Genomic DNA, 27,163 nt, shown 5'->3' with positions numbered 1-27,163 from the left:
CACGCTCAGTCAGGTCTGACTCTGCGACCCCATGGACTGCAGCCCACCAGGCTCCTCTGTCCATGGGATTTCCCAGGCAAGAATACTGGAGTGGGTTGCGGTTCCCTTCCCCAGGGGATCTTCCTGACCCAGGAGACCCTGGGTCTCCTGCATTGCAGGCTGGTTCTTTACTGGCTGAGCCACCAGGGAAAACCTGAAGTACTCACAGCTGAACTGTAACGTTAGCCCAGGGCATAAACATTTCTTCCATTAATGGCAACATGATGACTATTATTATTGTTCACTCACCAAGTCATGTCTGACTCTTCGCAACCCCACGGGCTACAGCATGCCAGGCCTCCCTGTCCCTCACCATCTCCCAGAGTTTGCCCAAGCTCAGGTCCATTGAATCAGTGATGCCATCCAACCACCTCATCCTCTGCTGCCCAAGGAGGGAATGGCAAACCACTCCAGTATTCTTGCTGTGAGAACCCCATGAACTGTGTAAAAAGGCAAAAAGATAGTCGACTATTAGCAGCGCTTACAAAGGTAGCCCTGCCCCAACAATCAATTAGAGAGTTATTCCTAGTAGTGACACTGAGTCCCCCTAAAACTGAGTTCCCTGAGTTCATGATTAATCTCTCCACCCCAAACTTTATCCCTTTCTTGTTCCCTCTGACCTCAACCTGTGCTCGCTGAACACTAATTAATCAGAATCAGGTGACTGGCTGCTACTGTTCATAACAGTGTTAATGGACTTAAATTGCTGTCAGAGATTAACCACCCACTCAGGTTGTTTCGCCAGGGCACAGTGAACTCACAGATCTGGGAGCCATGGGCCACCTGGCCTGAGAGTGTAAACCAGAGACATCATGATTCCTGAAACTAGATTCCAAATGTCACAAAAGGATGATTAATCCCAGCCTTTTTCTCTGTGCCCTTTTTTAAAAAAATCCCCTAACTCAAAGACCAAGTAGGTCTGAGGCTTCTCTGAGTCGGTCTTCGTGGATCTGAGGGCTGTGTCCCCACCCTTGCCTGCTGTTCGGTCACTCAGTCCTCTCTGACTCTTCACAACACCCGTGGACCTCAGCACGCCAGGCTTCCCTGTCCTTCACTACCTCTTGGGAGTTTCCTCACACTCATGTCCGTTGAGTCGGTAATGCCATCCAACCATCTCATCCTCTCTCGTCCCCTTCTCCTCCTGCCTTCAATCTTCCCCAGCATCAGGGTCTTTTCCAAAGAGTTGGCTCTTCAAATCAGGTGGCCAAAGTATTGGAGCTTCAGCTTCAGCATCAGTCCTTCCAATGAATATTCAGGACTGATTTCCTTTAGGATTGACGGGTTTCATCCCCTTGCAGTCCAAAGGACTCTCAAGAGTCTTCTCCAACATCACAGTTCAAAAACATCACTTCTTTTGCACTCAGCCTTCTTTATGGGCCAGCTCTCATATCTGTGCATGACTACTGGAAAAAACATAGCTTTGACTAATGGACCTTCATCAGCAAAGTGATATCTCTGCTTTTTAATACTCTATCTAGGTTTGTCATAGCTTTTCTTCCAAGTAGCAAGCATCTTTTAATTTCATGGCTGCAGTCACCATCTGCAGTGATTTTGGAGCCGAAGATAATGAAGTTTGTCACCGTTTCCACTTTTTACCCAACTATTTGTCATGAAGTGATGGGACAGGACGTCATGATCTTTGTTTTTTGAATGTTGAGTTTTAAGCCAGCTTTTTCACTCTCCTCTTTCATCTTCATCAAAAGGCTCTTTAGTTCCTCTTAGATTTCTGCCATAAGGATGGTGTCATCTGCATATCTGAAGTTTTTTCTCTCAGCAATCTTGTTCCAGCTCGTGCTTCATCCAGCCTGGCATTTCACATGATGTACTCTGCATAGAAGTTAAATAATCAGGGTGACAATACAGCCTTGACGTACTCTTTTTCCAATTTGGAACCAGCCCGTTTTTCCATGTCCAGTTCTAACTGTTGCTTCTTGACCTGCATACAGATTTCCTAGGAGGCAGGTAAGGTGGTCTGGTATTCCCATCTCTTGAAGAATTTTACACAGTTGGTTGTGATCCACACAGTCAAAGACTTTGGCATAGTCAGTAAAGCAGAAGTCGATGTCTTTCTGGAGCTCTCTTGCTTTTTCTATGATCCAATGGATGTTGGCAATTTGATCTCTGGATCCTCTGCCTTTTCTAAATCCATTGTAAATATGGAAATTCTTGGTTCATGCACTGTTGAAGCCTAGCTTAGAGAATTTTGAGCATTACTTTGCTAGCATGTGAGATGAGTGCAATTGTGCGGTAGTTTGAACACTCTTTGGTATTGAACTTTCTTTGGTATTGCCTTTCTTTGGGATTGGAATGATAACTGACCTTTTCCATCCCTGTGGCCAGTGCTGAGTTTTTCTGTTAAAAATGACAGAATGATCTCTGTTCATTTCCAAGGCAAACCATTCACTACCACAGTAATCCAAGACTATACCCCAACCACGAATGCCAAAGAAGCTGAAGTTGAATGGTTCTATGATGACCTACAAGACCTTCTAGAACTAACACCCAAAAAAGATGTCCTTTTCATCATAGGAGATTGGAATGCAAAAGTAGGAAGTCAAGAGATACCTGGAGTAACAGGCAAGCTTGGCCTTGGAGTACAAAATGAAGCAGGGCAAAGGGTAACAGAGCTTTTCCACGAGAACACACTGGTGATAGCAAACACCCTCTTCCAACAACAGAAGAGACGACTCTACATGTGGCCACTGCTGAATTTTCCAAATTTGCTGGCATATTGAGTGCAGCACTTGAACAGCATCATCTTTTAGGATTTGAAACAGCTCAGCTAGAATTCCATCACCTCCAATAACTTTGTTCCTAATAATTTTTCCTAAGGCCCACTTGACTTCACACTCCAGGATGTCTGACTCTAGATGAGTGATCACACTACTGTGGTTATCTGGGTCATTAAGACCTTTTTTGTATAGTTCTTCTGTGTATTCTTGCCACGTCTTCTTAATTTCTTCTGCATGTGTTAGGCCCATGTCCCTTATTGTGCCCATCTTTGCATGAAATGTTCCCTTGGTATCTAATTTTCTTGAAGAGATCTCTAGTCTTTCCCATTCTATTGTTTTCCTCTATTTCTTTGCATTGTTCACTTAAGAAGACTTTCTTACCATTCCTTGCTATTCTTTGGAACTCTGCATTCAGATGGGAAATCCTGTTGTCAGAACTTGCTTTCTACCTCGAGGCGACAGGAGCCCTTGCTGGGCTGCAGTATGTCATCTTTCTCAGCAGCTGACATCTCTGTCACCCTAACAGGAGTCAATACATTCCTCACCACCTCGGTGTCTGTACTCCACTCAAATCAGCCAGGCCACATGATGCTAACTACCAACAGTAACCAACCAGCTTTGCACGCCGCCAACCTGTACAGTGCGGCTTCAAAGCCTTTCTCTGTGCGTGCTCCACAGCTCTTATCTATAGCCTATGGTGAACAAGATATTTGAAAAATGTTGTTGTTGTTGTTTAGTTACTAAGTCACGTCTGACTCTTTGCGACCCCATAGACTGTAGCCGCCAGGCTCCTCTGTCCATGGGATTTCCCAGGCAAGAATACTGGAGTGGATTGCCATTTCCTCCTCTTAGGGATCTTCCTGACCCAGGGGTAGAAGCCGCGTCTCCTACAATGCAGGCAGATTATTTACCCCTGAAGCACCAGGGAAGCCTAAGACAATTGGATGTTCATACACACACACACAAGAGAATTTAGACCTATAATTTACACTGTACACAAAAGTCACCTCAAAATGCATCATAGGCTTAAACGTAAAATTTAAAATTACAAAACCACTGGAAGAAAGAAATGAGAAAATATTCATAGCCTTAGATCAAGGAACCAGTTCTTAAGCACAACACCAAAAGCATGACAGATAACACAGAAAACGGATTTCTGGGACGTCATCAAAATCACAAACTTCACTTTAAAAGAGGCTCAAGAAAGTGGAAAGGTAAGTCACAGACTGGGAGGGACTATCTGCAAATCTTCTGAGGCCAGAATATATGAAGAGTTTTACAACTCAGTAACAAGAAGACAAACAACTCAACAGAAAAAAGTTCAGAACATTTGAGCAAATATTTCACCAAACATATACAGGTGGCAAAGAAACCCATGAAGAGATGTGTAGTTACTGACAAAATAGAAGTTGTGTTTTGAGGCAGGATGAGACAGGGCATGCGGAACACCCCCTGCCCTGGGCCTGCTCACATGCGTCTGCACCGGCCGTCCACCAGACCCCTAAGCGAGAGCGTCTGCCTCACCACGGAGACCAAATTGTTTCCCTTCTTCCTTCTCTTCCTAGTTCTGTAAGGGCCAAGCTGACATGCAGCTCAATTCGTACTTGTATTTTTTAAACACTTATTTATTTACCTTTCCTGTGCCAGGTCTTGGTGCTGCCCACGGGCTCCCTCTGGTTGCGGAGAGGGGGGTCCACTCCGCACTGCGGTGCACGGGCTTCCTGCTGCGGCGGCTCCTCTCGTGGAGCACAGGCCCCAGGCGTAGGGGCTTCAGTAGTTGCAACACATGGGCTCAGTAGTTGTGGAGAACGAGCTTAGCTGCTCCGAGGCATCTGGCATCTTCCCGGGCCAGGGATTGAACCTGTGTCCCGTGCATTGGCAGGCGGATTCTTACCTACTGGACCACCAGGGAAGTCTCTTGATTCATACATGTGTTGATAGATCTGCAATGCATATCTTCGGTGAACTTTACATAAAATGTCAGTGTCATTTCGATGAACAATCCCTTGCCTTGAAAATGTATTAATACAGCTGTCCCTTCAAGTTCTAACAAGCAGAACAGCCCTCAGAATTTTCTGAGTTATAAGCCTCAGGTTAGCTTGAATAAAATTCTCTATTTCTTCCTTAGATCCACTGTTGATTAATTTTTGTTGTCATTAGCATCATGAGCTATTAAGGATGCAGGCTAGACTCCAGTGAGACATCACTCACCCTCCTAGTGGGTATGAAGTCAGTGTTATGAGCAAAACTGTGTCCTCTCAAAATTCATATGTAGAAGCCCTAACCCCCTAGGACCTCAGAATGGGACTGTATGCAGAAATATAGTCTTTAAAGAGATAATTAAATTAAAATGGAGTCACATGGGTGGGCCCTAACCCATTCTGAGATTAGGACACAACACACGGAGGAAAGGCCATCTAACAACAAGCAAGAAGCTGGCAAGGCAAGGAGAGAAGCCACAGAGGAAGCCGGCCCTGCCAACACCTCGGTGTCTGACATCTAGCCTCCAGAGTCACCAGGAGACAAGTCCCATTGTTTAAGGCACTCAGTCTATGGGACTTAGTGATGACTACAGGCCACAGGATCCAAGGAGTTGGATACAACTGAGCAACGAACGCTTTTACTTCTAGCAACTGAACACAGATGGCCGTGATAAAAAGCAGAGACAGCGACAGGCCTGGAGGGGAGCTGGGAGCCGAGACGCCCCATGTCCCTGGCAGAGATGTGCAGTGTGCAGTCGCTTTTGAAAGAAGGTTAACTTCTTCTTAAAAAGCTTCATGGGAACTGCCATCCAACCCAGCAGTCCCGCTCCTTGACACCTGCCCGAGAGAAATGAAAGTCCACACTAACACTAGTCCAAGAACGTCCACAGCCACGCTGTCAACAGTGGACACACCTGGGAACTACCGGGTGTTCCAGAGTCCAGACTGAGCAGATAAAACAGGGCACGCACACGGCGGGGCACGTGTCAACAGCAGAACGGCTGACACAGCAGTGGCGTCCATCGGTGCTCAGCAGCTGTGAGCCTGAGTGTGGGACCCTGACCCTGGCTGGGGGCCCCGGGAACACAGCCCTTGCTCACTGGCTCACTCAGCCAACCAGTCGGTGCGTCCCCTCTACAGCCGGCCCTGTGCAGGCCCTGGGCCACAACAGCCACCAGGGACCACAGGCTTGTCCTTGCAAAGCCGACAGCCTAGGGAATTCAGACACTGAGACCTGAGGAGGAGACCCTCTGGGCGGGTGGGGCCCAAACTAGCTGTGTCTGAACCAAGCTGCCCAAAGTGGGCTAGAGGGCAAGTCTGCACCTTCCACCAGGTGGTGCCTGACTGCCTGGACGTCCCGGGGGAAGGAGGCTGGCCAGGGTCTCTGTCCGCACCCCCCAACCCCACCTCCCACCCTGCCTGCAGTGCGAGTGAGTGAGGTATGTGTGTGTGCAATGTGTGTAAACGGCGTGTGTGTGAAGCATAAGCATTCATATGTGAGGTGTGTGCATGGCTGGATGTGGGTGTATGTCTGTGACAGGTTGGGGATGCGCTGCAGGCTCTGACGGGCACGCGCGGGCGGGTTCCGGCTGCTGCAGATCGAGACGCCCCCCTCCCCCAGCCTGCGTCTCCTGGGCAACCGCAGCCTCGGTCTGGGGCCCGGCCCCTCCCCCGCCCCGCCCCAGCGACGAAGCGTCTGGAACCGCATCCTTCCTCCGCATCCTTGTCCTGCCGCCGCATCCTGCGCAGCTGCCCCTTGGAGCCGCCTGTGAGCCTTTCCCACGTTTCTTGTGGAGCAGGATCTGGGGGGTGGGGTGTGGAACCAAGTGTGTGCAGGGGTGTGCAAGTGCGTGGCGCAGGTATGCGTGGTGTGTGTGGCGGGGAAGTGGATGTGTGTGCAGGGGTCGCAGAAATACTGTGTGTGTGCACGGATGTGCGAGGTGTGTGTGTGCAGATGTATGAAGTGCAAGTGTGCGAGGTGCGTGTGCGGGGGGGGGCGGGGCGGGCACTGCGGCAGACCCGCAGGCAGCTGACCGAGCAGGGGTCCTCAACTTGGGGGCCCGGCTCACCTAAGGGCAGGACGTTGTCAGGCCTCCGGGAGAATCCGGGAGCCCCCGGGGGATAAGGCAGGTCCCTGCCTGGACATTCCGGAAGGGTCGTGGGTGTCTGGCACAGACCCGAAGTGCTGCCGGATGCCCCAGTAGAGGGGGGCATCTTGGGTGGGGGTAGGACCGCTGGGACAACAGCTCTCCCCCGCTTGGTGACTGCAGCCCCCTCCTGTCAGCCAGCTCCACCTCTGCGGGTCTGAGAGAGCCAGTGGGAGCCGGGCGTCCGGAGGTGCGGAGGGGGCGCCGGTTCCAAGGCCGGTTCAGCTTTGCCTGGGGCCGGGGATGCACGAGGGGCTTCGGACCGACCAGGGCATGAAGAGCCGCCAGCAGCGGCACGGGGTGGCGGTGGTGAGGCAGGCTGCGGGCAGGAGGGCGGCGGCCAAGAAGCCGAGGGGCAGTTCTCTGAACCACCTGCCGCAGGCTCGGGGGCCACAGGTGGCGGCTACTTGGGACGCCGAAGCCGGGTGCAGACCGGCTCCGCTCCCCGCCCCGCCTCGCCCAGGCCTCGGGGCCGGACTGGCGCCCGCAGACCCCAGCACTTAAATGGGCGGCCGAGCCCACCACCGGCCTGCAGGCCAGCGGGCGGGAGAGCACCTGGGCCGGGAACGGGAGAAGGGCTCCGCGGGGTTCCAGCAGAGCGCGCAGCTCCCGCGGTCCGCCGGCACACGCGCGCCCAGTGCGCACAGGACGCTCGTGCCCGCGCGGTGCGCACCGGCGCGCGCCTCCGGGTGACGCAGCATCCCAGGGTGGCCCGTGTGAGCGAGTCTGTGACGCGGCCTGCAGCCGAGCTGCCTGGGGGCTGGCAGCTCCGGGTCTGTTCCCTCCCACACACCCACCCGTCGGAGTGCGATCACGGCCTCCCTGCTCGTCCTGTGCCCACTCCCCACGTCTCACAGAGGAGACGCGCGCCACAGAGAGCGGGTAGCAGCTGATCCGCTGGAGAAGGCACAGCGACGCCGCAAGGGGGAGGGAGGGGGCGGGTGGGAGCGGAGGGAAGACCCCTCCCGCTCCCCAGAGCTCCGTCTGTCGCGTGAAAGCGCCCAGTCAGCCCGCCCAGAGGGTCCACTTGATTTCACCTGGGAAAGAAATGTTGGGGACCCGGCCTTCCCACGTGCCGTCCAGCCCTACCCCAGCATTCTGCCTGGGATCAGGCCCAGAGGGTACATGGATCCACAAAGCTTTTCTTCGAGAAGACATGTCGTGGCCTGCCTGTCTCTGTTGCCGTGGAAACCCCAGATGATGTAACATGACGTCATGCTGATCAAAGGAGTTGGGGCTTACCTTTGGCTGAAAGGGAACCCAGGGGCGGATCTCCCCTGGGGAGGGGACTCCGGTGGGGCGAGGGGGAGACCTTGGCCATCCCCCGCCCAGAGGGCGAGGCCACCGAGGCGTCAGGGCTGCACCTCTGCGGTTCCTAAACCGCGAGCTGGGTGTGAGTTGGAGGCGTCTGCTGCGTGAAGGCCCATAGTCCGGCCCCCCTGGATGCTGCCCTTCCCTCCCTCGCCACGCTCCCCTCAAGCCCTGGGCGCCCTGTCCTCCCCTCGCACCTCCCTTCCCCGCCGGCCCCGGTTGTCCCCCCGCCCCACTCAGCGCTTCTCATCTCTAAGCACTGGGTGCTCCCTGGTGGTCTCTGCCTCCTGGAGTGTGGAGTCACATAAGCGCTGTCCTGGTGGAGAATGACGGACAGATGGCCCGCCCCCCTGCGGCAGGTGCCCAGGTGCCCCCACGTCATCCGCAGGCCAGCCCTGGCCAGACCTCGATGCACATCAAGAAGAGCACCCACCCCCTGCCTAGGGTGGATGGCAGTGGGGGCGCTTTGCTGGTCTGTACAGGCCCGGGCAAGGCGCTCAGGGAAGGGCCCTGTTTCAAGACCCTAAGAAATACGTCCTCTTCCGGCGCCTGGGGAGTCCACAACAGGGCGACCCCTCTCCCAGTCCGGGCCAGGGGCTCGCCCACCCCACAGTGGCGGCCCCAGCCTCCCGTCCAGTGCCTCCCACACGCCACTCTGCAGGTCTGTCTGTCTCTGCCGCCAGCAGGGGCTCCGCCTCTTCATTCCTGCCAGTCCACCAGCACCGGAGCCCACAGCAGGGCCTGGACTGCCGGGTGAGAGCCGACGCCTGTGGCCGGGTAGGCACGGGCGCTGATGGTGCTGTTACCGAGAAGGGTCTCGCAGGACACAAGTGTGGGCTTCCAAGGCCGAGCAGTCTTTGTGGGATGCGCCCTGACAGTGGTGAGGGAGGGGCCACATTCAGAGTTCAGGGTGGACAGTGGCCCTTGGTTGTACCCTTTCCCTCCAAAGGGTCCTTGTGCAGAGGGGACAGCCAGTCGTCAATCCATCCTTTACGGGAATGCGGGGCCCAGTCCTCGATGAGGGCGCGGTGTGGGCGCCTCTGCGCCAGCCCGCTGTCCCCTGGTTTTGTTTAACTTTTTCTGTTGTGAAACATAACGAACTCAGAAGAGGATGTGAAACAAAGGTGCAGCCTAATGATCGTAAGTGGCCCCCAGGCATCCAGCATCCCAGTGAAGACAGGACCCACCTGCTGGCCCCGAAGGGCCCCTGGGGCTCTGCTGACCCAGGAGAGGGCCGCACCCCTGAGCTCCTGGGCGCGGACGGGTTCCTGAACGAGGCGGTGGCTTGCTTATTCTCCGACCTTCCTTAGTGCTTGGCTCCTTTCGGCCAACGCTCTTCTGTGCTTCAGGGCTGTTCCTGCAGGCTGCACAGTTCCTTTCCTTTCCTCTGTCGCAGGAACGCTCTACTTATGGGCCGTCCCATGGCTAGCGTGTCCTGCTGGGTGTGCACCCAGGAGGGAGGCCCGGCACAGAGTCAACACCCTAGATAGAGCATCGCTTCAGCGTTCAGGGCCCTCTGAAATACTCCTTTGTCCATTTTTCTCTTGGGTTACCTGTGTTTCTTGACCGCGTTGAGACGCTCTCTGTATTTTGGATGTCTGAGGCTTACTGGCTTCCTTGGACTACTGTAACAAATCACCACAGCCCGGTACTCACTCTTTCACAGCTCTGGAGGCAGACGTCAAGGTGTTGGCAAGGCGGAGCTCCCTCCCAGGCTCCAGGGGAGGCGCCCCCATCTTGTCCAGCCCCCCAGGAGCCCCAGGGGTCTCTTGGCTTGTGGCCGCCTCCCTCCAATAGTTGCCTCCATCTTCACATGGCCTCCTCCCTGCGTGTCTGTGTGCAGATTTCCCCCTGCTTGTAAGGACACCAGCCATTGGATCAGGGTCCACCGTACCCAGTATGAGCTCATCTGAACTTGATTAGATCTGCAGAGACCCTGTTTCCAAGATAAGGTCACATTCACATGTGCCCAGAGTAAGGACTTGGACTCATCTTGCTGTTGGACAAACAAGCCTTTGCTCACTTGAGGAGCTGGAGATGTCTGCTCCCGGTCGCAGTCTCTCTCCATCCCTGAAGGCGGTGTACTGATGAGCAGGAGCTCTCTGTAGTTAATCTACAGCATTGTCTTAGTTTCAGATGTACAGCAAAGTGATACACATGTATCTATTCTTGTTTGGATTCTTTTCCATTATATGTTATTACAAGATATTGAGTCGAGTTCCCTGTGCTATACAGTAGGTCCTTGTTGTTTGCATGCATGCATACTCAGTCACTTCAGTTGTGTCTGACTCTTTGAGACCCTATGGACTTAGCCTACCAGGCTCCTCTGTCCATGGGATTCTTCAAGCTAGAATACTGGAGTGGGTTGCCATGCCCTCCTCTGGGGGAACCTTCCCAACCCAGGGATCAAACCCACGTCTCCTGCATCCTTGCAAATGGATTCTTTACCACTGAGTCACCAGGGAAGCCCCCTTGTTGTTTACGTAGTTTATGTATCAGTTCAGTTCAGTCGCTTAGTCGTGTCCGACTCTCTGCGACCCCATGGACTGCAGCACGCCAGGCTTCCCTGTCCATCACCAATTCCTGGAGCTTGCTCAATCTCATGTCCATCAAGTTGGTGATGCCATCCAACCATCTCATCCTCTTTCATCCCCTTCTCCTCCTACCTTCAATCTTTCCCAGCATCAGGGTCTTTTCCAATGAGTCAGTTCTTTGCATCAGGTGGCCAAAGTTTATAGATAGTAGTGTATATGTTAATCCCAAACTCCTAATTTATCTCCCCTTACCCTTGCTATAAGCAAGTTTGGTAACTATAAGTTTGTTATAAGGAGCTCTTAATTTTCAGTTCAGTTCAGTTGCTCAGTTGTGTCCAACTCTTTGCGACCCCATGGACTGCAGCACGCCAGGCCTCCCTGTCCATCACCAACTCCAGGAGTTTACTCAAACTCATGTCCATTGAGTCGGTGATGCCATCCAGCCACCTCATCCTCTGCTCTTAATTTTAATGTAGTTCTATTGTCGATATTTCCTTTTGTAGTTAGTGCTTATTTGTGACACTGAAGGACTTTCCCTCCCTAAGACCAGGCAAGTATTCTGAATTATCTCCATGATGCTTTTCCATCTTGGCTCTTCCACCTGGAGTAGATTTTTCTGTGGTTGCCAGGTGGGGATTGGGTCCACCATTTGCCACGCGGACGCTGTTTATTGAAAGGTGGCTGTGGCCTTGCGTTGCGGGGACACCTGCCGACCCGTGTGTGGGATGTGTCTGCGGGCCTTCATGTACCATGCAGCGACACCACATGGCCTCGTGATGAGCTGGGCGCCCGGCAGACCAGACCCCGTCGGTCCTTCCCAAGATGCCATGAGTGTCTTTGTCCCTCTGCCTTCCATATAAAATCACAAAGCTTGTCAAATTCACACACACAAAAAAACTCATCTTGGACTTTTGATTCGGATTTATTGACTCTATACACTTTGAGGGGAAATGACATTTTTAAACATGGAACCTTCCAAAATCCATGACCATGTCTTTCCCATTTAAGGAATTTAGGAGTTATTTGGTCCTAGTTAATAATGTTTTGATGAAGATTTCCTCTGTTTTTCCACGGGAAGGTCCTTCTAATGCCTTCTTAGACCTACTCGTGAACACCTAATTATTTCTGATACTGTTTCAATGGAATCTTTCAACAAGTTATATTCTAATTTTTTTGTTACTGATATATAAAAACAGAATTGATTTCTGAATATCTTAAACTCATCAACTCTGCTCAACTCACTTTTAATCCATATAACTTTCCTGCAGATTCTTTTGGATTTTCTACACACACAAGATGCTTTTTCTGTGACTAATGAGAGCATTACCTAATCTCCTCCAGGCCTTGTACCTCTTATTTCTTTTTCCTACCCTACTGCTTGGATAGGACCTCTACCAGCATGATTTATATAACTGATAATAAAGGGCCTTGTATCTCCCACCCAATTTTTTTTATTTTGTTTTGTTTTTTGGCTGCTTTGTTTCCTGACCAGAAATCGGATCCTGCCATGGAAACATGGCATCTTAACCGCTGGACGCAGCCAGTGACCCAGAGAAGTCCCCAACTCAACTTTAAAAGCAGAGCTTTCTCCGATCACATTCAGTAAGGTTTGCTGTAGGGATTTTATGAATAATCTTGATCAGATTAAGGAAGTTTTCTTTTCCCGGTAGTGTGCTAATAGACCTTTTCCCCCCACACTGATTGTGGGATCTTTGGGCTCTTAGTTCCCCGACCAGGAATTGAACCCAGGTCCTCGGCAGTGAGAGCACAAAGTCGTAACCACTGGACCACAGGGAATTCCAATAGCTTTTTTAAAAATAGTAAATGAATGTTGAATCTTATCAAATACTTTTTCAGCTACTATTGAAATTGATCAGATGAATTTTCTTTTTTATTCTGTTCATGTGGTGAAACTATTGATTGCTTTTCAGGTGCTAAATTCCAGAATACACCCAGCCTTTGTATGTCTTACTAAATCCCCTGTGCTTGCATTTTGTGTGGGACCTTGGAACTGGCATTTGTGGGTGGCACAGCCTCAGTCTCCTCTCTCATGTCGTTGCCAAATGCTGAGATCAAGGTTGTTGGCCTCACAAGCTGGGGTGGGTGCCCTTGTTTCCTCTGGATGAGTTTCATATGAAATTTGCATTATTTCCTCCTAAGTGATTGGAAGAATTCAGGAGTGATGCTCCTTGGGCCTGGAGTTGTGTGTCAGAAAATTTTAACAACAAATGTAATTTTTAGTGGACATGGGACCATTTCTTTCTTCTTTGATTGACCGAGTATGTTTTTGTGTTTCTCTTTTTTCAGTTGGAAGTCATTTGTTGTGTTCCTTTTCTCTTAGCGGTCAGCCTAGAGGTGGAACTGTCTTGACCTCCTCAGGGGAGTTTGCCCTCCTGTCCTCTCTGCCGCCACCACCCCCCAACTCCTGCTCCTTTTGGGAGCAGCTCCCCAGATGGTCCACTCCCATGTACCCTGTGACTCCCATGCTCCGTGCAGCTAGAGCTTGGGTTTATTCACCAGCAGCCTCTTTCTGTAGCTCTTTGTTACTTCCTGCATCTCCAGTAGGGTTGCCAGATAAAATATAGGATGCTCAGTTAAATTTGAATTTCAGAAAGGCAATGAATAACTTTTTAGTATAAGTGTGTCCTGTACTGCATATTACATGGATATGCTATGAAAAGCATCCACGCTCATCTGAAATTCAGATCTGACCTGGTGTCCTGTACTTTTATTTGCTATGTCTGGCCACCCAACTCACCAGGCTTCTGTCTGGGATTGCTTTCCATTGGTTGCTACTCTTAGAATGTCTCCTGGAGCCATGGGCCAGTGGAAGACTGCAGTGTGCGTGTCTGGGCAGTCACCAGTCAGAGGCATTACCACCTGCATGGCTGTGGGGCTCAGAGGGGGTCCGCTGGGCAGGAAGGGACTACAATCTTGTGGCTGGACTCACCCGGTTTGTCCTGAGGAGGTTGGCCTGGTCGCCCGTGGCCTGTCCCAGCTCTGGTGTGAGGAGCATCAGGGCTAACCTGGGCCCTCTCAATGTCCAGCTGATGTGGGCATCTGTTAGGTGGCCAGTGACTCTGTGTCTGCCTCTGGACAGGACAAGGAGTGCCGTCCACCATGGTGAAGCTGAACTGCAGCTTCTCCGGAAAGACAGGCTCTGGGGATGGGGGTACCATGGACAGCGTCCCTCTGATCAGCCCCCTGGATGTCAGCCAGCTCCAGCCATCGTTTGCTGACCAGGTGAGGGGCCCTTCCCAGCCTGCCCTTTGAAACAAAGGACAGTGGGACGTCTGTCCTTTAGGTGTGGCCTCCTCCAAGACAGTGCGCCCAGCAGAGGAAGGGCTGGGCTGAGCCCACCCTGTGACCTGGTCAGCTCCCCCAGCACCCAGAACTGCCCTTTCCTCGGAGGGGCTCTGTCCATGGTCTGGCCAGGTCCTGGGCTGCCTCGGCCCCAGCAGACTTCCAGCATCTCCCTCTCTTTGGCCTCAGCTCGTAGCGCCTAGAGCCCTGCCCCCAGCACCCACACCTCAGGCCCGCTGACCCCTGGCCCCTCCCTCCCAGCCATCCTAGTTCTGGGCCTTCCTGCATCATCCCTTCCCACAGGTGGTCATTAAGACACAGACGGAATACCAGCTGTCCTCTGGGGACCCGTCGACAAAGTTCTCCGACCTGGAGGGCCAGAAGCTGAGCGGTGGCCCGGAGGATGTGCGCAGCAGGGTAAGCGCCCAGCCTGTCCCTGGGGGTCAGGGCAAGGGGCAGACAGGTGCTGCCAGCTGCGGGCACCCAGACTCTGGGCTGGGTGGGTGGGCCAGGGCTCCTTGGTCAGCGTCCTGCTGACCACCCCATCAGAGGTGGGGGCTCAGGCCTGGGCAGCACCGTAAAGCCGGGGGGAGCCACTGCCCTCAGAGGAGCTCCTGCCCTGAGATGTGCTGCCTGCTCCCGCCCTGGACCCTCCCCAGTGGGTCATCTGTGTCTCTTCCACCGTGACTCCCGGGTTTCCCACATACGATGCAGAGTCACTTTTCCTGTTGTGTATCTGGCAAATGTGTTTCTAGCTCTTTATTACTGACAGCTTCTATAATCTGTTGTTAGGTCACTAAGTTGTGTCGGACTCTCTGTGGCCCTGAGGACCGGAGCCCGCCTGGCTCCTCTGTCCTCCACCATCTCCGGGAGTTCGCTCAGACTCATGCGTGATCTCTGGAGCCTTTCATGTTTCAGCCCTGTCCTCCACCATCTCCGGGAGCTCGTGAGACTCATGAGTGATCTCTGGAGCCTTTCATGTTTCAGCCCTGTCCTCCACCATCTCCGGGAGCTCGCTCAGACTCATGAGTGATCTCTGGAGCCTTTCATGTTTCAGCCCTGTCCTCCCCCATCTCCGGGAGCTCGCTGAGACTCATGAGTGATCTCTGGAGCCTTTCATGTTTCAGCCCTGTCCTCCCCCATCTCCGGGAGCTCGCTCAGACTCATGAGTGATCTCTGGAGCCTTTCATGTTTCAGCCCTGTCCTCCACCATCTCCGGGAGCTTGCTCAGACTCATGAGTGATCTCTGGAGCCTTTCATGTTTCAGCCCTGTCCTCCACCATCTCCGGGAGCTCGCTGAGACTCATGAGTGATCTCTGGAGCCTTTCATGTTTCAGCCCTGTCCTCCACCATCTCCGGGAGCTCGCTCAGGCTCATGAGTGATCTCTGGAGCCTTTCATGTTTCAGCCCTGTCCTCCACCATCTCCGGGAGCTCGCTCAGACTCATGAGTGATCTCTGGAGCCTTTCATGTTTCAGCGACAGATCCGCACCTCCTCTCCCCTCCTCTCTGAGAGGCCACTGCCCCCCCGACCCCGACCCCAGCCCAGCCTCACCCTCCCTTCTCCCTCTGACCTGTCCACTCCCAGATGCCCACGGGCCGGATGATCGCCTTCACCATGGCGCTCATGGGCTGCCTCCTGATCATGTACAAGGCCATCTGGTACGACCAGTTCAGCTGCCCCGACGGCTTCCTGCTTCGGGTAAGGCCGGCACTCTGGGCACCGGGGCTGGGAAGGACTGCGGAGCCCCACAGGGAGCGTGCCAGTGAGGGTCCCATGGGGAGTCCAGGGGAAGGACTGGCCTCTCCACCGCTGCCCTGAGTACCCACCCCCTGCAGACAGGAGGGCAATGGGTGTTTCTAGCTCTGTGGGAACATCACCTCCCAGGAATAGTCAAGTTTTACCTCTAGAAAAATTCAAAGAAAAGGGGCTTTAGGAAAAAGTTTTCTTTCCCTGTAATCTAAACAGTGAAGCCTAAGGAAGGAGGTGGCCGTGGTGAGTTTTCCGCGCTTGGCAGGGGTTCCCCTTCCTCGTTTTCCTCTCTCAGCTTTCCTTATGAGATTTTTTTTTTTTTTTTTAATCATTTTCAGTGTATTTTTTTCGGAGACTCTTAAGTTTACAGTAGTTAAATCCTTCCCCTTTCCCCGTGGTTTCCGAGGTGAAAGCGCAGCCCACAGTGGCCACCAGTCCTCACTGTGCGTCCAGGGCTTCACCAGGCCGCACGCCCTGCACTCGCTGGGACACACTGGGGACCCGCGGGATGCGGGCGGGTCAGCTGCCCGCCTTCTGTGCGGGGCTGGCTCCCGGTGGCGCCTTCAGTTCTGTATCCGAGGCCGCCCCTTGGTGACTTGAAGTTACGGCAGAAACAAATGCATTTAGGGGCCCTGCCTCCAGTATTATCGAACTGCTCAAAAGCAGAAGGTGACCGCCCACCCGCGGGTGGCCCTGGAACATGCCTCCCGCATCCCGGCCGACCTGGCCGCCCGAGCCCAGGGGCGCGGCGCTTGCCACCGCCCCCGCCCCCGACGGCGCCCGGCTCGCGCCCCTGACCCGCCCTTCCCGCAGCACAAGATCTGCACCCCGCTGACCCTGGAGATGTACTACACCGAGCTAGACCCCGAGCACCACCGCAGCCTCCTGGCGGCCATCGGCGCCTACCCGGTGGGCCGCAAGCACGGCACGGAGACGCCCTGGCTGTCCGCGAGCTACCACGCCTTCAAGGAGGCGCCCCGGAAGGCGTCCAGGGCGCAAGCCCGCGCGGCGGCCGCGGCGGCGGTCACCGAGCCCTCCAGGAAGCCCACCGGGAAGCCCTCCGGGAAGCCTCCCGGGGACGCCGCGCTGCGGGGAGAGAAGGAGGCTGCGCAGAAGGTGGCGGGGAGCACGCCGCCCCCAGCCCCTCAGTGAGGGCCTCTGAGTCGCAGCCCCTCCGGGTATGTGTGCCCCCAGATAGGGACCGAGGCCCTGGGGGACGCCGGCCCAGTCTGCTCGAGGCTTACATAGGGGTGCTCTCCGCCCTGGCGACCCCCGTGACCACGTGCGGGGCTGGGGCCGGGGGCAGGGACAGGGCGTGGGAGTGGGAAGGGGTAGGGAGTGGGGGGCGGGGTGAGGAATGTAGGCAGGGCGGGGCGGGGCAGGGGCGGGGCGTAGGAGGGCGGGATGGAATGGGGTGGGGGCGTGGATGGGGGAGGGGAATGGAGGCGGGGCGGGGGAAGGAGGGTATGGGGTGGGTGGGGCGTGGCGTGGGCAGGGCGGGGGGGAATGTAGGCGGAGCGGGGCGGGGTGCAGCGTCAGGTGACCGGGAGGCGGGAGGACGGAGCTCAGCCTCGCGGTCCCCGCCCGCAGGTGGGCGATGGGCTGCTCTTGCGCCCGCCGTGCGCGGCGCGCCCTCACCCCTCTTCGGTCTGTCTCCGCAGCGCCCCACGCCGCGCGCACCTGTGGCCGCCCTCGCCCGAAGCCGCCCCCGCTGTGGTCGCTGTGGTCGTGCCCCTGCTCCCAGGCCCCCACTTGCTGCCGCCCTTCGTGCCCCTTGTGAGCCTCTAGCTCTGTCGCCTTTCTCTGAGTAAAGATTCACATCCACCTGGTCCCCTGAGCATCCTCCGTCCTCGGCCTTTTTCCTGCCGCCCCCCCCCCCCACTTCGGGCGCGCTCCCGCTTTGTGGCCCGCACCCCATTTGGGCGCCCTCCTTCCTCGTGTCCCCTTAACCCCGGCTTTTCTTTAGAAAAAAAGTTTTAAAGCTCAACTTAAAAACATGTATTAATCTAGTAACCTTTGTATGTGCCCTCACTTATTCCTGAGTTAATACGTCATTGTTATTGTTCAGCCGCTAAGTTGTGTCCGACTATGACCCCAAGAATTGCAGCCCGGCAGGCTTCCCTGTCCATCACCATCTCCTAGAGCTGGCTCAAATTCATGTCCATGGAGTCGGTGATACCATCCAACCATCTCATCTTCTGTCGTCCCCTTCTCCTCCTGCCCTCAATCTTTCCCAGCATCAGGGTCTTTTCAAATGAGTCGGTTCTTCGCATCAGGAGGCCACAAAGTATGGAGCTTCAGCTTCAGCATCAGTCCTTCCAGTGAATATTCAGGACTGATTTCCTGTAGGATAGACTGGTTGGATCTCCTTGCAGTCCAAGGGACTCTCAAGAGTCTTCTCCAATACCACAGTTCAAAAACATCAATTCTTTGGCGTTCAGCCTTCTTTATTGTCTTATCCATTTAGTATATTTAATCCCTCTGAACTTTTTAAGACATTTCCCCAAGGAGACAAACTTCTTAATTAGATTTCCTAAGGGTTTCAAACCGTAGGAATCTTCTGAACGTTTTAACATCCTGCTTCTCAGGACACCGCCCACCACCACAAGGTCAGAGTCAGATCTTAAACTGAAACTCCCTCACCTCCTAGAATTAAAACCCAAGGTTGTTGAGATGAAATTTAAACCATTTCAAATTAAAACAATTCACCTGTGCTACATCCTCTTAAGGCCCTCCTGGGTTTTCAATAGCAAACATCTTGAACTGATGCTTCCCTCACCCCCTTGGGTGCACCTAGGCGGAGAGACACACACAGCAGGGCTCCACCCTCCCCGCACATCCTGCGGGCTCCGCAGCCCACCGGGCTCACCCCAGGGGGCAGGCAGCACCCTGCTGGCTCCGGGAGACGCTTCCAAGATGGACTCAGACCAAGAGGGCCGTGGGTTCGGGCCAGCGTCAGGGTGTGGGCTGGGAGCCGGATCCAGGTGGCCTGCCGGGGACCCTGCAGTAGGTCCAGCCCGCAGTGCAGACCCTGCAGTAGAACAAGGCAGCCAGGACGCGCCCCTCTGCCCTGCCTCCCCCCTGCCCCCCTGCGCTACGATGTGGTAGTGACCGTTCAAGGGTCCTGTCTGCACAGGTATGCATGTACTCACATGCACACATACAGTCGTCCCTTGGTACTTCATGGATTGGTTCCAGGACCCCCCTACAGATAGTGAAGTCTGTGGATACCAAAATCCAGGGATGCCCAAGTCCTTTATAGAAAATGGTGTAATACTGGCATGTAACCTACACACATTCCCCACCTCCACCCCCGCTTACTTTAAATCATCTCTAGATTACTTATAATACCTAATACCATGTGAATACTATGTACATAGTTGCCAGCTTGACAAATTCAAGTTTTGCTCTTTGGAACGTTCTGGAATTTTTTTTCTTTAGTATTTCTGATGGGCAGTTGCTTGAATCCTCGGATGCAGAACCCAGGGGTACACAGTCGCATGTACACAGGCACACGCTTACATGCCCAGTGTGTGCACACGCACTCCCACCTCCCCCCCAGGTGTCCACGACGCAGCTCCCTACACACACACACACCCCCCACCCCCGTCCTTCCCCAGCTGGGGCAGAGGGTGGGGGTCGGCAGAGGGGGCAGCCAGCCTGGGGTGTTGGACGGGGACTCCCCTCAGAACTGGCCTCCCAAACCTGCAGGCTGGTGGCCGCATCCGCAGGTGGGATATCCCCCCCTCAGGCTTCCTGCCACTCACCCAGCAGCCGGGACCCCGGGGCAGGGACCTGGGCCAGCAGCAGGAGTTGGCTGCAGCCCTGCCATGGGGAAGTGGAGCTGCGCAGTCTCTGGGGCCAGCCCCCCGAAACTCAGTCTCCTGTCTGTAAAACTAGGACCAGGGCAAGCCCCCCCACATTGGGGTGCTGGGGCAGGGTCCGACAGGCACATGGGCCACTCGCTCTGGAGCCAGGCTTCCCAGGGACCTAGGGTCACCTTGCCAGCTCCCAGCTCCAGGGTGCCTTTTGCAGCCCACCTCCACTGCTGCTTGTCCTCACAGCAGCCCAGTCACCTGTGTGGACCCCTGCAGCACCAGGCAGCCCAGCTGTCTCCTTGGCCAATATGTCTCTCAGCTATGGCTGGACCCTGAGACCCATGGGGACCGTCTAGACGAGGCAGTTGGGACCTGCCCTCACTCTCTGTCCCAGCTTCACCTGTTGCCTCCAGGCCCCACCCAAGTCTCCCCCCTGCGATGGACCTCTGGGGAGAGGACCCCGGTTCATGGCCTCGACACAGTGCCCAGGACACCCAGAGCAGGTGCAGGACAGCCCTCTGCTGACCTCAGGTCAAATTCCACCTCCCTGTCCCCTTGGGGGAAAATTATGGCAAGGATAGCTCTGGTTCATCCCAACCATCCCTGGTAAAGCTCACCTGACCCACAGGGCAGAGTCCAGCCAGGTGGAGGGTCAGTGGAGGGGCCTAGAAAACCTTGGGGAATATCAGGCGTCCTAAAAGGCCCTGGAGGGTCCTATGGGGCCCAGGGACCTGATCACTCAGAGTCCCAGGTCACACCTGCTGAATCCAGGCCTGAGCTGGGATGAGGGGGTCTCAGGATGTGGCCACCTTACCCTGGACGCCTTCCTCTCTTGTCTCATAGGAAACCTCGGGGCCAAGGTGGGGGTCTCTGCAGAGTCCGTGGGGTGCACACCAGCAGGTGGCATGCCGGCTGGGTGACCAGCAGCCTTGTGAGGGGCTCCCAGCACTGGGCAAAGCCTCAGCGCCCCGCTGCCTGTCACTGCACTGAGCGCTAGCCCCAGGCCCAGCGGAAGCGCTTCCCAGGGCATCTGCCCACAAAGACCCCTCACCTGCCCAGAGTGGGGGTCCTCACGTCTTGCTTCCACCGTGAAGACCCCACTCCCAGGTGCCCCACACCCTCTAGCCACTGGCGAGGCTAGGTGGTGAGGCTGAGAGGCCAGAGCAGGCAGTGTGACCCTGGGCAGCCCTGGAACCAGGCTGCGGAGAGGGGGGTGGGGGTCCTGCTATCCTGGAGCAGTAAGCCTGGGTCACGCAGCCCTGGACTGGGGGGCTGTGTTGGAGGTCGACCACCCCGGGGGCCCCCAACACCCTGGAAACCAGGGGCACTCTCGGGGGACCACTCCTCCAGGTCTAGCACCCCCACACCTGATGCTGCCCAGCCCCAATGGTGAAATCTGCACAGGAACGGGGGAGGAGGGGCGGCCAACTCCCAAGAGCCCCATAGAGCCTCCAGGGCCAGCTACGGGCAGGGCCTGCCTGCCACACACGTGGTCCAAAAGTGGCTGGGATTTCGCACACGCCCTGTGAGACAGTTCTGTGGAAAGGCTCGTTTGAACATTTTCCCTTTCTTGTTGCACAAATGTGCTATTTCATGATGAAAAATCTCAGCCCTTTGAAGTGACACACTGCCCTTCTTTTTGCCTGTCGGCCATGGCTTGGCACTGCAGGGCAGAAATGCTGCTGTCATCAGGAGCCACGGGGCCACAGGCATGCATGCCTGTGGGTGCACATACATATGTGTGCGCGTGTGCCCACAGGAGGGCCTTGGACCCCTGCCCCCAGCCCCGGCCCCACCTCCCCGCGCTGCCTCCAGGAGTCTGGCACGAAAGGGCAACCGCTTGCCCGGCTCTGCGCCCGGGGCTCGTGCTCTCTGGCACAGACGCCCTGGGCGCTGAGTGGACACTCGGGCTGGTCAGGTGCGGCCAGTGTGGCCTGCGGGTGCCACCTGTGCAATCTGGGAAGCAGTTCTGGCCTGGATCCGGGTGTGATGGACACGAGCTGAGACTCTGCCGGGGACAGAGGACCCAGTGGAGTCGGTGGGGGCGGGGGGTGGTCCCTGGGAAGGCAGCAGGAGCCCCCACTGCTCCTTGAGGTGGCTTCTCCACATGAGGCCCAAGTGGCGCCCTTGTCTTGGGCATCTCGGAGGCCAGGTGCTAGGACCCCGGGGCGGGGGGGGGCGGTGTCCAGCTGCTTCACCGCTGACCCCTGGAATGTTCCGGCACCAAGGCCATTCGGCGCGCTCGGGGCTCACAGGACGTGCCCCCCTGGGTAGCGTCCATTGCCACATCCTGGCCACGCTGCTCCATTAGCCCCAACCCTTAACGTGCAGGGGGTCCAGGCCCCTCGGGCCGCGGAGAGGCTGCGTCGGAGACCATCGCGGGGCCCCCAAGGTCAAGGCCCCGCCTCCCCAGTACCTTTGCTCACGCTGCCCCTGGCCCAGAGCCTCCTCTTCGGGGGCCTCGCACACTGGCCAGTTCCCTCTGGGGGACCCTGTTTGTGCCACCCCGGCTCTAGGACCGAGGTGACCCGTGAAGCCTCAGAGCTGCCTTGCAGTTCGACAGATCACAAGGGACGATGAGACAGGGAGGCGTGTTCCTGCAGGGGCGGGCAGGTGGGACGGGAGCACTGGCTTGAGTGCCGGTTGGGGTTAGTGCCTCGGGGTCCCTGGACTGGGCTGGGTTGGGTGGGGCCGGGTCCACTCTGGAGGTCTCATCTAAGGGGTGCCCAGCAGGCCTGGGAGGGAGGGCGCTGTGGCTCAGGGGCGGCTGGGCAGGCCCCTTGAGGGGCTGCATTTGCCTGCGATTCTGGGGCTGCTGTCCCGGGCTGCGCTTGACCGACTGCAAGGCTGCCCAGTCAGAGTGGCTGCGGGGCCGCGATACCATGCGGGGCTTAGCCGAGCCTTCGCCAGCACCGCACCCGGCCCTGGACCGCGGGCTCCCCGAGGAGGGCAGGAGCATTTGCCCAGCACTGGACTTGGATGCCAGCTGCTCACCTGCAGATCGATAAGCTGAGGCCAGGGCAGAGACCGAGATGCACTGCACATCTCCGCGGTCCTGCCCTGGTGTGGGAACCTTGGGGGCCCCTGCCAGAGTCCCGCTCGCTTGGTGTTCGCAGAGCGATGGGGCCTCGCCGTTCATCCAGGGCCCTCAGGTGCCGCCCTGCTGTCCCCACGCCCAGGCTACTCTCCCGGGGAGGAACTGGGTCCGCGGAAAGGAAGCTCGCTTCCGGAGTCAGTGCGCTGGGGAGACGCCAGTCCTCTGAGGACACCTCCTCTCGGGAGGGGGCGCGGGGGCCCCAGACACGCCCTCTGCCGGCCGCAGGTCCGCAGTGCAGGAGCTGGGGCAGCTAGAGGGAAGTCTGCAGTCAGTTGGGTCTGACTGGGCGGGGCGCACAGCGGACTGTGGGAGGGGCCTGTGTGCGCCCCCCGGGCTCAGGGAAGCCCAGTCCGCAGGGCCCCCCAGGGGCAGCCGGGTGTCCAGCAAGGGGCCCTGCCTCTGCCCTCAGACCGTCACACGGGGTTCCACTCGCCCCCCCTGCCCGCCGAGTCTCCTCAGCTGCAGAGACACGAACTGGCAGAAGCACAGGCCCACCTCCAGGTGGCCAGGGGCCCCCGCGGCCTCCTCCCACTGCGGGAAGTGCCCGTGGGCGAGGCAGCAGGCGTAGCTGGAGGCGAACCGCAGGATGGCCTCCTGGAACGCGGCCTCGCCCTCGGGGGCGCCCAGGAAGGCCCGCTTGCAGTCGCCCAGCAGCACGTACACGAAGTAGAGCTTGTTCTTGGTCTCGCAGCCCATGAGCACCGAGTGCGGCGCCAGCAGCAAGTTGGCCTCCCCGACGCGGCCCGCCAGCTCCCGCAGGGTCCTCTTGGAAGACCTTCGGGACCAGCACAGGGTGTTGACACTTAAGATCATGAAAAAGGGGCAGAAAAATACATTGGCGCAGATCACGAGGAGCTGCTGAGCTGGCTGTTTTTGCCAGGCCCCAAAGATGAAGGGTAAGAACAGCGAGGCCACGGAGAGGAGAATCAGGACTATGGCAAGGATGACCCTGCAGCCCAGATAACGCAGGAGGCAGCGGGGCGAGCGCATGCCGTTCAGGATGCCCACGGCTCGCTTGTACAGCTCGGGGTCCTCCAGCACCTCCTTCAGGGGGTCCGGCACGGCCAGCGTGCTGAAGCTGCCCACCTTCCACGAGGGCAGGCTGTCCCTGTTGATGCAGTCCAGGGTCAGCAGAGCCTTCCCGCTGTAGAGGGCGGGGGCCGAGCGCAGGGCCGGGGGGTGCGCCAGGCGCTGGTTGGGGGTGCACAGCAGCTGCACCAGCTTCTGGTAGAAGCGGCCGTCCGTGGCCTCTAGGTAGGTCAGGTGGCTGAGGTGCAGCGGGACCCGGCAGGGCCGCAGCAGGACGGGGAGGACCGGCTTCCTCTCCAGGCAGGAGCCCACGAGGGACAGGTCGGCCTCCAGGAGGCACCAGCGGCTTTGCACGAAGTCCTCGCTCAGCACCAGCAGCACCTTCTGGCTCTGCTGGATGCAGCCCGCCATGTTCTCCAGCACGTTCCTGCCGGGCGTGAAGTCCCGCTCATGTAGGCACACCCTCAGCCCCGGGAGCTCAGCCTCCAGGCGGCCAGTGAGCCCGTGGGTCCACACGGCGTCCACGCTGCTGTAGCTCACAAACAGGTGGAACTGATCGCTGGGCCTCAGCGGGGGGATGGCCGGGGCCACGGCTTCCTCCCCGGCGCAGGAAGCCATGTGTCCCTCCCCGGATCTGCCTCTGGTCCCTGAGAAGAAAACCACCCTTAGGCTGCAGGAGGTGGAGACGGACGAGCTGACTCAGAGGAGGGACCACGGCCGACCCTCTGCAGAGGTGGAGCCGCGGATACAGAAGGCCGCGGCCAGCCCGGGAAGCCGCCAACCACCGAAACCTGCCAGGGTGCGGTCAGTGACGGTCACCCTTACCCTCCCAACTCGGGACCCACCAGAGGAAGTCACAGGCGCCCCTAACCCGTCCCGAGGACCCAGCCTCCCTGGGGGGCCCTGAGCCCCTCCCACTCTGCGGCCTGCCTTGGGGTCTCCACCGAATCCCAGTGACCATGGACCCTGCTCCAGCACACCCTGGGGGTCTGCCCTCTGCGGAGCCCACTCAGGGCCTCTGGGGACATCCACAGGACATCTGGCTCCAAAAGGGCTAGGGCTCACGGTGGCCACACCTTCCAGTCCCCTGTGGTTCACGAGTCCATAGGCATGGGAGGCTGGATGTCTGTGCCCTCCCAGACTTCCTGTGCTGAGATCCTAACCCCATGGTGATGGTCTAAGGGGGTGGGGCTTTGGGGAAGTGACGAGCTCACCGGTGGAGCCCCCAGGCTGGGGTCAGTGTCCTTCTGAAGGAGACCCCATGGAGTTCCTGCCGCCCCCTCCTACCCTTGCAGGAGGACCCGGTGTCGAGGGGCCAGGAGTGGGCCTCAGGGAGCCATACCCGAGTCCCAAGGCCTGCAGCCTCCAACCTCCGGGGCGGTGGGAGGGCACCAGGGCTGTGCAGTCGCCTCCCACGGTGCCGGCAGCGCAGCGAGTGCACCGGCTGGGTCCTCCCAGCAACGTGCCCCAGGGAGTGGTCACGCCATGCGGGGCCCTGGACTGCCTACCTCTGCACACAGCCTCCCACTGAGGCGCCGCCGGCCGTCCAGGAGCCAGAGCTGAGCCTGGGCCGCCCTCACGGGTCTGCCTGCTTGTCCCCAAGAGCAGCTCCTTCCACGGCTCAGTCCTGCAGGCTTCCTCGCGCACCCACAGCCCCGTGTCAGTCCCAGCAAGCAGCCCTCAACCCTGCAGTCCCAAGGCAGGCTGTGACCTCACGGCTTCTGGGGCCTCCAGCTCGGACCCCTCCCCACTTGGGTGAACAGCGTGAGGGTCACGAGGGCCAGGTCAGTTCAGGAAGGCCCCCTGTGGTCTAGCCCTCCCTGCCCTTCCCACAGGGCCCCTACACCACGCATCGGCCAGGCAGCTGAGAACCAGGGGAGGAAGCGCTGAGGCTCTGAGGGACGCTGTGGGGAAGCCTGGCGCTTGGAACACCCCCGGCCTCCTCTCACCTCCAAGAGGGAGATGGTACTCCCCCGCAGCGTCCAGGCGTCCGGGAGGCAGAGGCTGCTGCTGTGCTTCTTGGGCACCAAGGTCCTCCATTGTGGTGCCCACGCTGCCCGCTCCCCACGCCCGTCCTCAGAGGAGGTCTGGGAGCAGCTGGGGCGCCTCTGCCCCAGACAGAAGGACTTCTGCAGCCAACGCTTTCTGAGACATCTCTGCTAAATCTGATGGACAGCAGAAAAGTGAAAGAAGGAAACAAATTGAGGAAGGAGGGGGTTTCAGGAGAAGTGGCCAGTGAGGCTGCCGCTGGGAAAGGGCACAGCTGGTCATGGAGGCGGGATGGCAAGGGCTCGCTTGGAATCCACCTGAGGTTGGTGCCAGGAGAGCAAGAGGTCCTGGAGGGGCCTGGAGCTCTCTGGAGGCTGGGCCGGACCCTCCTGCTAGAAGCAGCGATGGAAAGCGCCGTGGTGACCGTTCTCAGGAGGGCATGCCAGGCTGGGGTCAGGGACAGGGAGTGCACATGGTACCTGGGGCTGGCCGCCCGCTCTGAGGCACGGTCCTGGTGACTCTCCCCAAACAGCTGCTCTCCTCCAGGATCCTTGCCCTGGGGGCGGGGACCGGGCGGCCCCACCCTGTTGTGGCTTCTGGAAACCCTCCCTCCCGTCCCCAGTGCTGCCCAGTGACCAGGGAGGGCCACCTGTGTCCCTCAGGGCCTCGACGTCTCCCTCCCACCTGGGGAAGCCGGCCCCCAAACGCTCCTCTCCGATCTGGGCCACTAGACAATGTGATCACTTTGTCTAGAAAAAACTGCTTGTCAGCTTCATACCCGAGGAAGAAACACAAGCTAAATCAACATGCTGTGTGCTGAGTCACTTCAGTCATGTCTGCTCTTTGCGACCCCGTGGACTACAGCCCATCAGGTTCCTCTGCCCATGGAATTCTCCAGGCAAGAATACTGGAGTGGGTTGCCATGCTCTTCTCCAGGGGATCTTCCTGACCCAGGGACTGAACCCAGGTCTCCTGCTAGCAGGCAGACTCTACCATCTGACCCATCTTTCCACTTAAAAACCTGAATGTCACATGGACAGGATAGAGTTAGAGAAAGTCCGCGTCGGCCAGGCAGCTGAGAACCAGGGGAGGAAGCGCTGAGGCTCTGAGGGACGCTGTGGGGAAGCGTCCAGAAGTGACCAGAGCACTGAAAACAGGGGAACGGAGCTGTCAGCTCAGACTCGCTTGGGAGCCCCAGCAGCAGCTCCGCGTGACCGCGGCCCTGACCACAGATGCTGACTGTGCAGGACGGGATGCTCCTGGCCGGAACCCCGCGGGGGGACCCTGGGGCTCTGTGCTGTCCTTGGGGCAGAGCCCAGAGGACTCCTGCCCCAGCCGGGCTGGGGCCCTGCTCTGCTCTCAGCACCCTTGACCTGGAGGAAAAGGGAGGGAACCGACACCCCGCGCCCCCTGGGGCATGCTCCCTGCTC

General features: G+C 57.4%; 2 protein-coding genes across 5 annotated transcripts; one reads left to right on the top strand and one right to left on the bottom strand.

Moving 5' to 3' along the window:
* The first annotated feature begins 6,437 nt into the window (after positions 1 to 6,437).
* Positions 6,438 to 17,813, top strand: CALY (calcyon neuron specific vesicular protein). Its single transcript, XM_061162963.1, has 6 exons — positions 6,438 to 6,521; positions 13,846 to 13,988; positions 14,352 to 14,465; positions 15,636 to 15,749; positions 16,614 to 16,978; positions 17,462 to 17,813. The coding sequence occupies exons 2-5, from the start codon at positions 13,866 to 13,868 to the stop codon at positions 16,950 to 16,952; spliced, it is 690 nt and encodes a 229-aa protein (XP_061018946.1). The 5' UTR covers positions 6,438 to 6,521; positions 13,846 to 13,865; the 3' UTR covers positions 16,953 to 16,978; positions 17,462 to 17,813.
* Positions 17,814 to 18,222: 409 nt separating this feature from the next.
* Positions 18,223 to 26,849, bottom strand: LOC133070548 (uncharacterized). 4 transcript variants are annotated; one of them, XM_061162961.1, is made up of 4 exons: positions 26,512 to 26,849; positions 25,694 to 25,909; positions 25,253 to 25,378; positions 18,223 to 24,391 (listed from the first exon to the last, which is right to left on the bottom strand). In XM_061162961.1, exons 2-4 carry the CDS (start codon positions 25,782 to 25,784, stop codon positions 23,121 to 23,123), a joined length of 1,488 nt encoding a protein of 495 aa, XP_061018944.1. In that variant the 5' UTR covers positions 25,785 to 25,909; positions 26,512 to 26,849; the 3' UTR covers positions 18,223 to 23,120. The 4 variants fall into 4 exon arrangements, with proteins under 4 accessions (XP_061018944.1, XP_061018942.1, XP_061018943.1 ...); XM_061162959.1 differs by lacking the exon at positions 26,512 to 26,849 and adding an exon at positions 26,051 to 26,450; XM_061162960.1 differs by lacking the exon at positions 26,512 to 26,849 and adding an exon at positions 26,213 to 26,450.
* Positions 26,850 to 27,163: the final 314 nt, after the last annotated feature.

The sequence above is a fragment of the Dama dama genome, chromosome 15 (genome assembly GCF_033118175.1).
Source record: "Dama dama isolate Ldn47 chromosome 15, ASM3311817v1, whole genome shotgun sequence".
Taxonomy (NCBI): Eukaryota; Metazoa; Chordata; class Mammalia; order Artiodactyla; family Cervidae; genus Dama; species Dama dama.
Note: the sequence above shows the minus strand (reverse complement) of the source record. Positions and strands in the feature narration are given on the sequence as shown.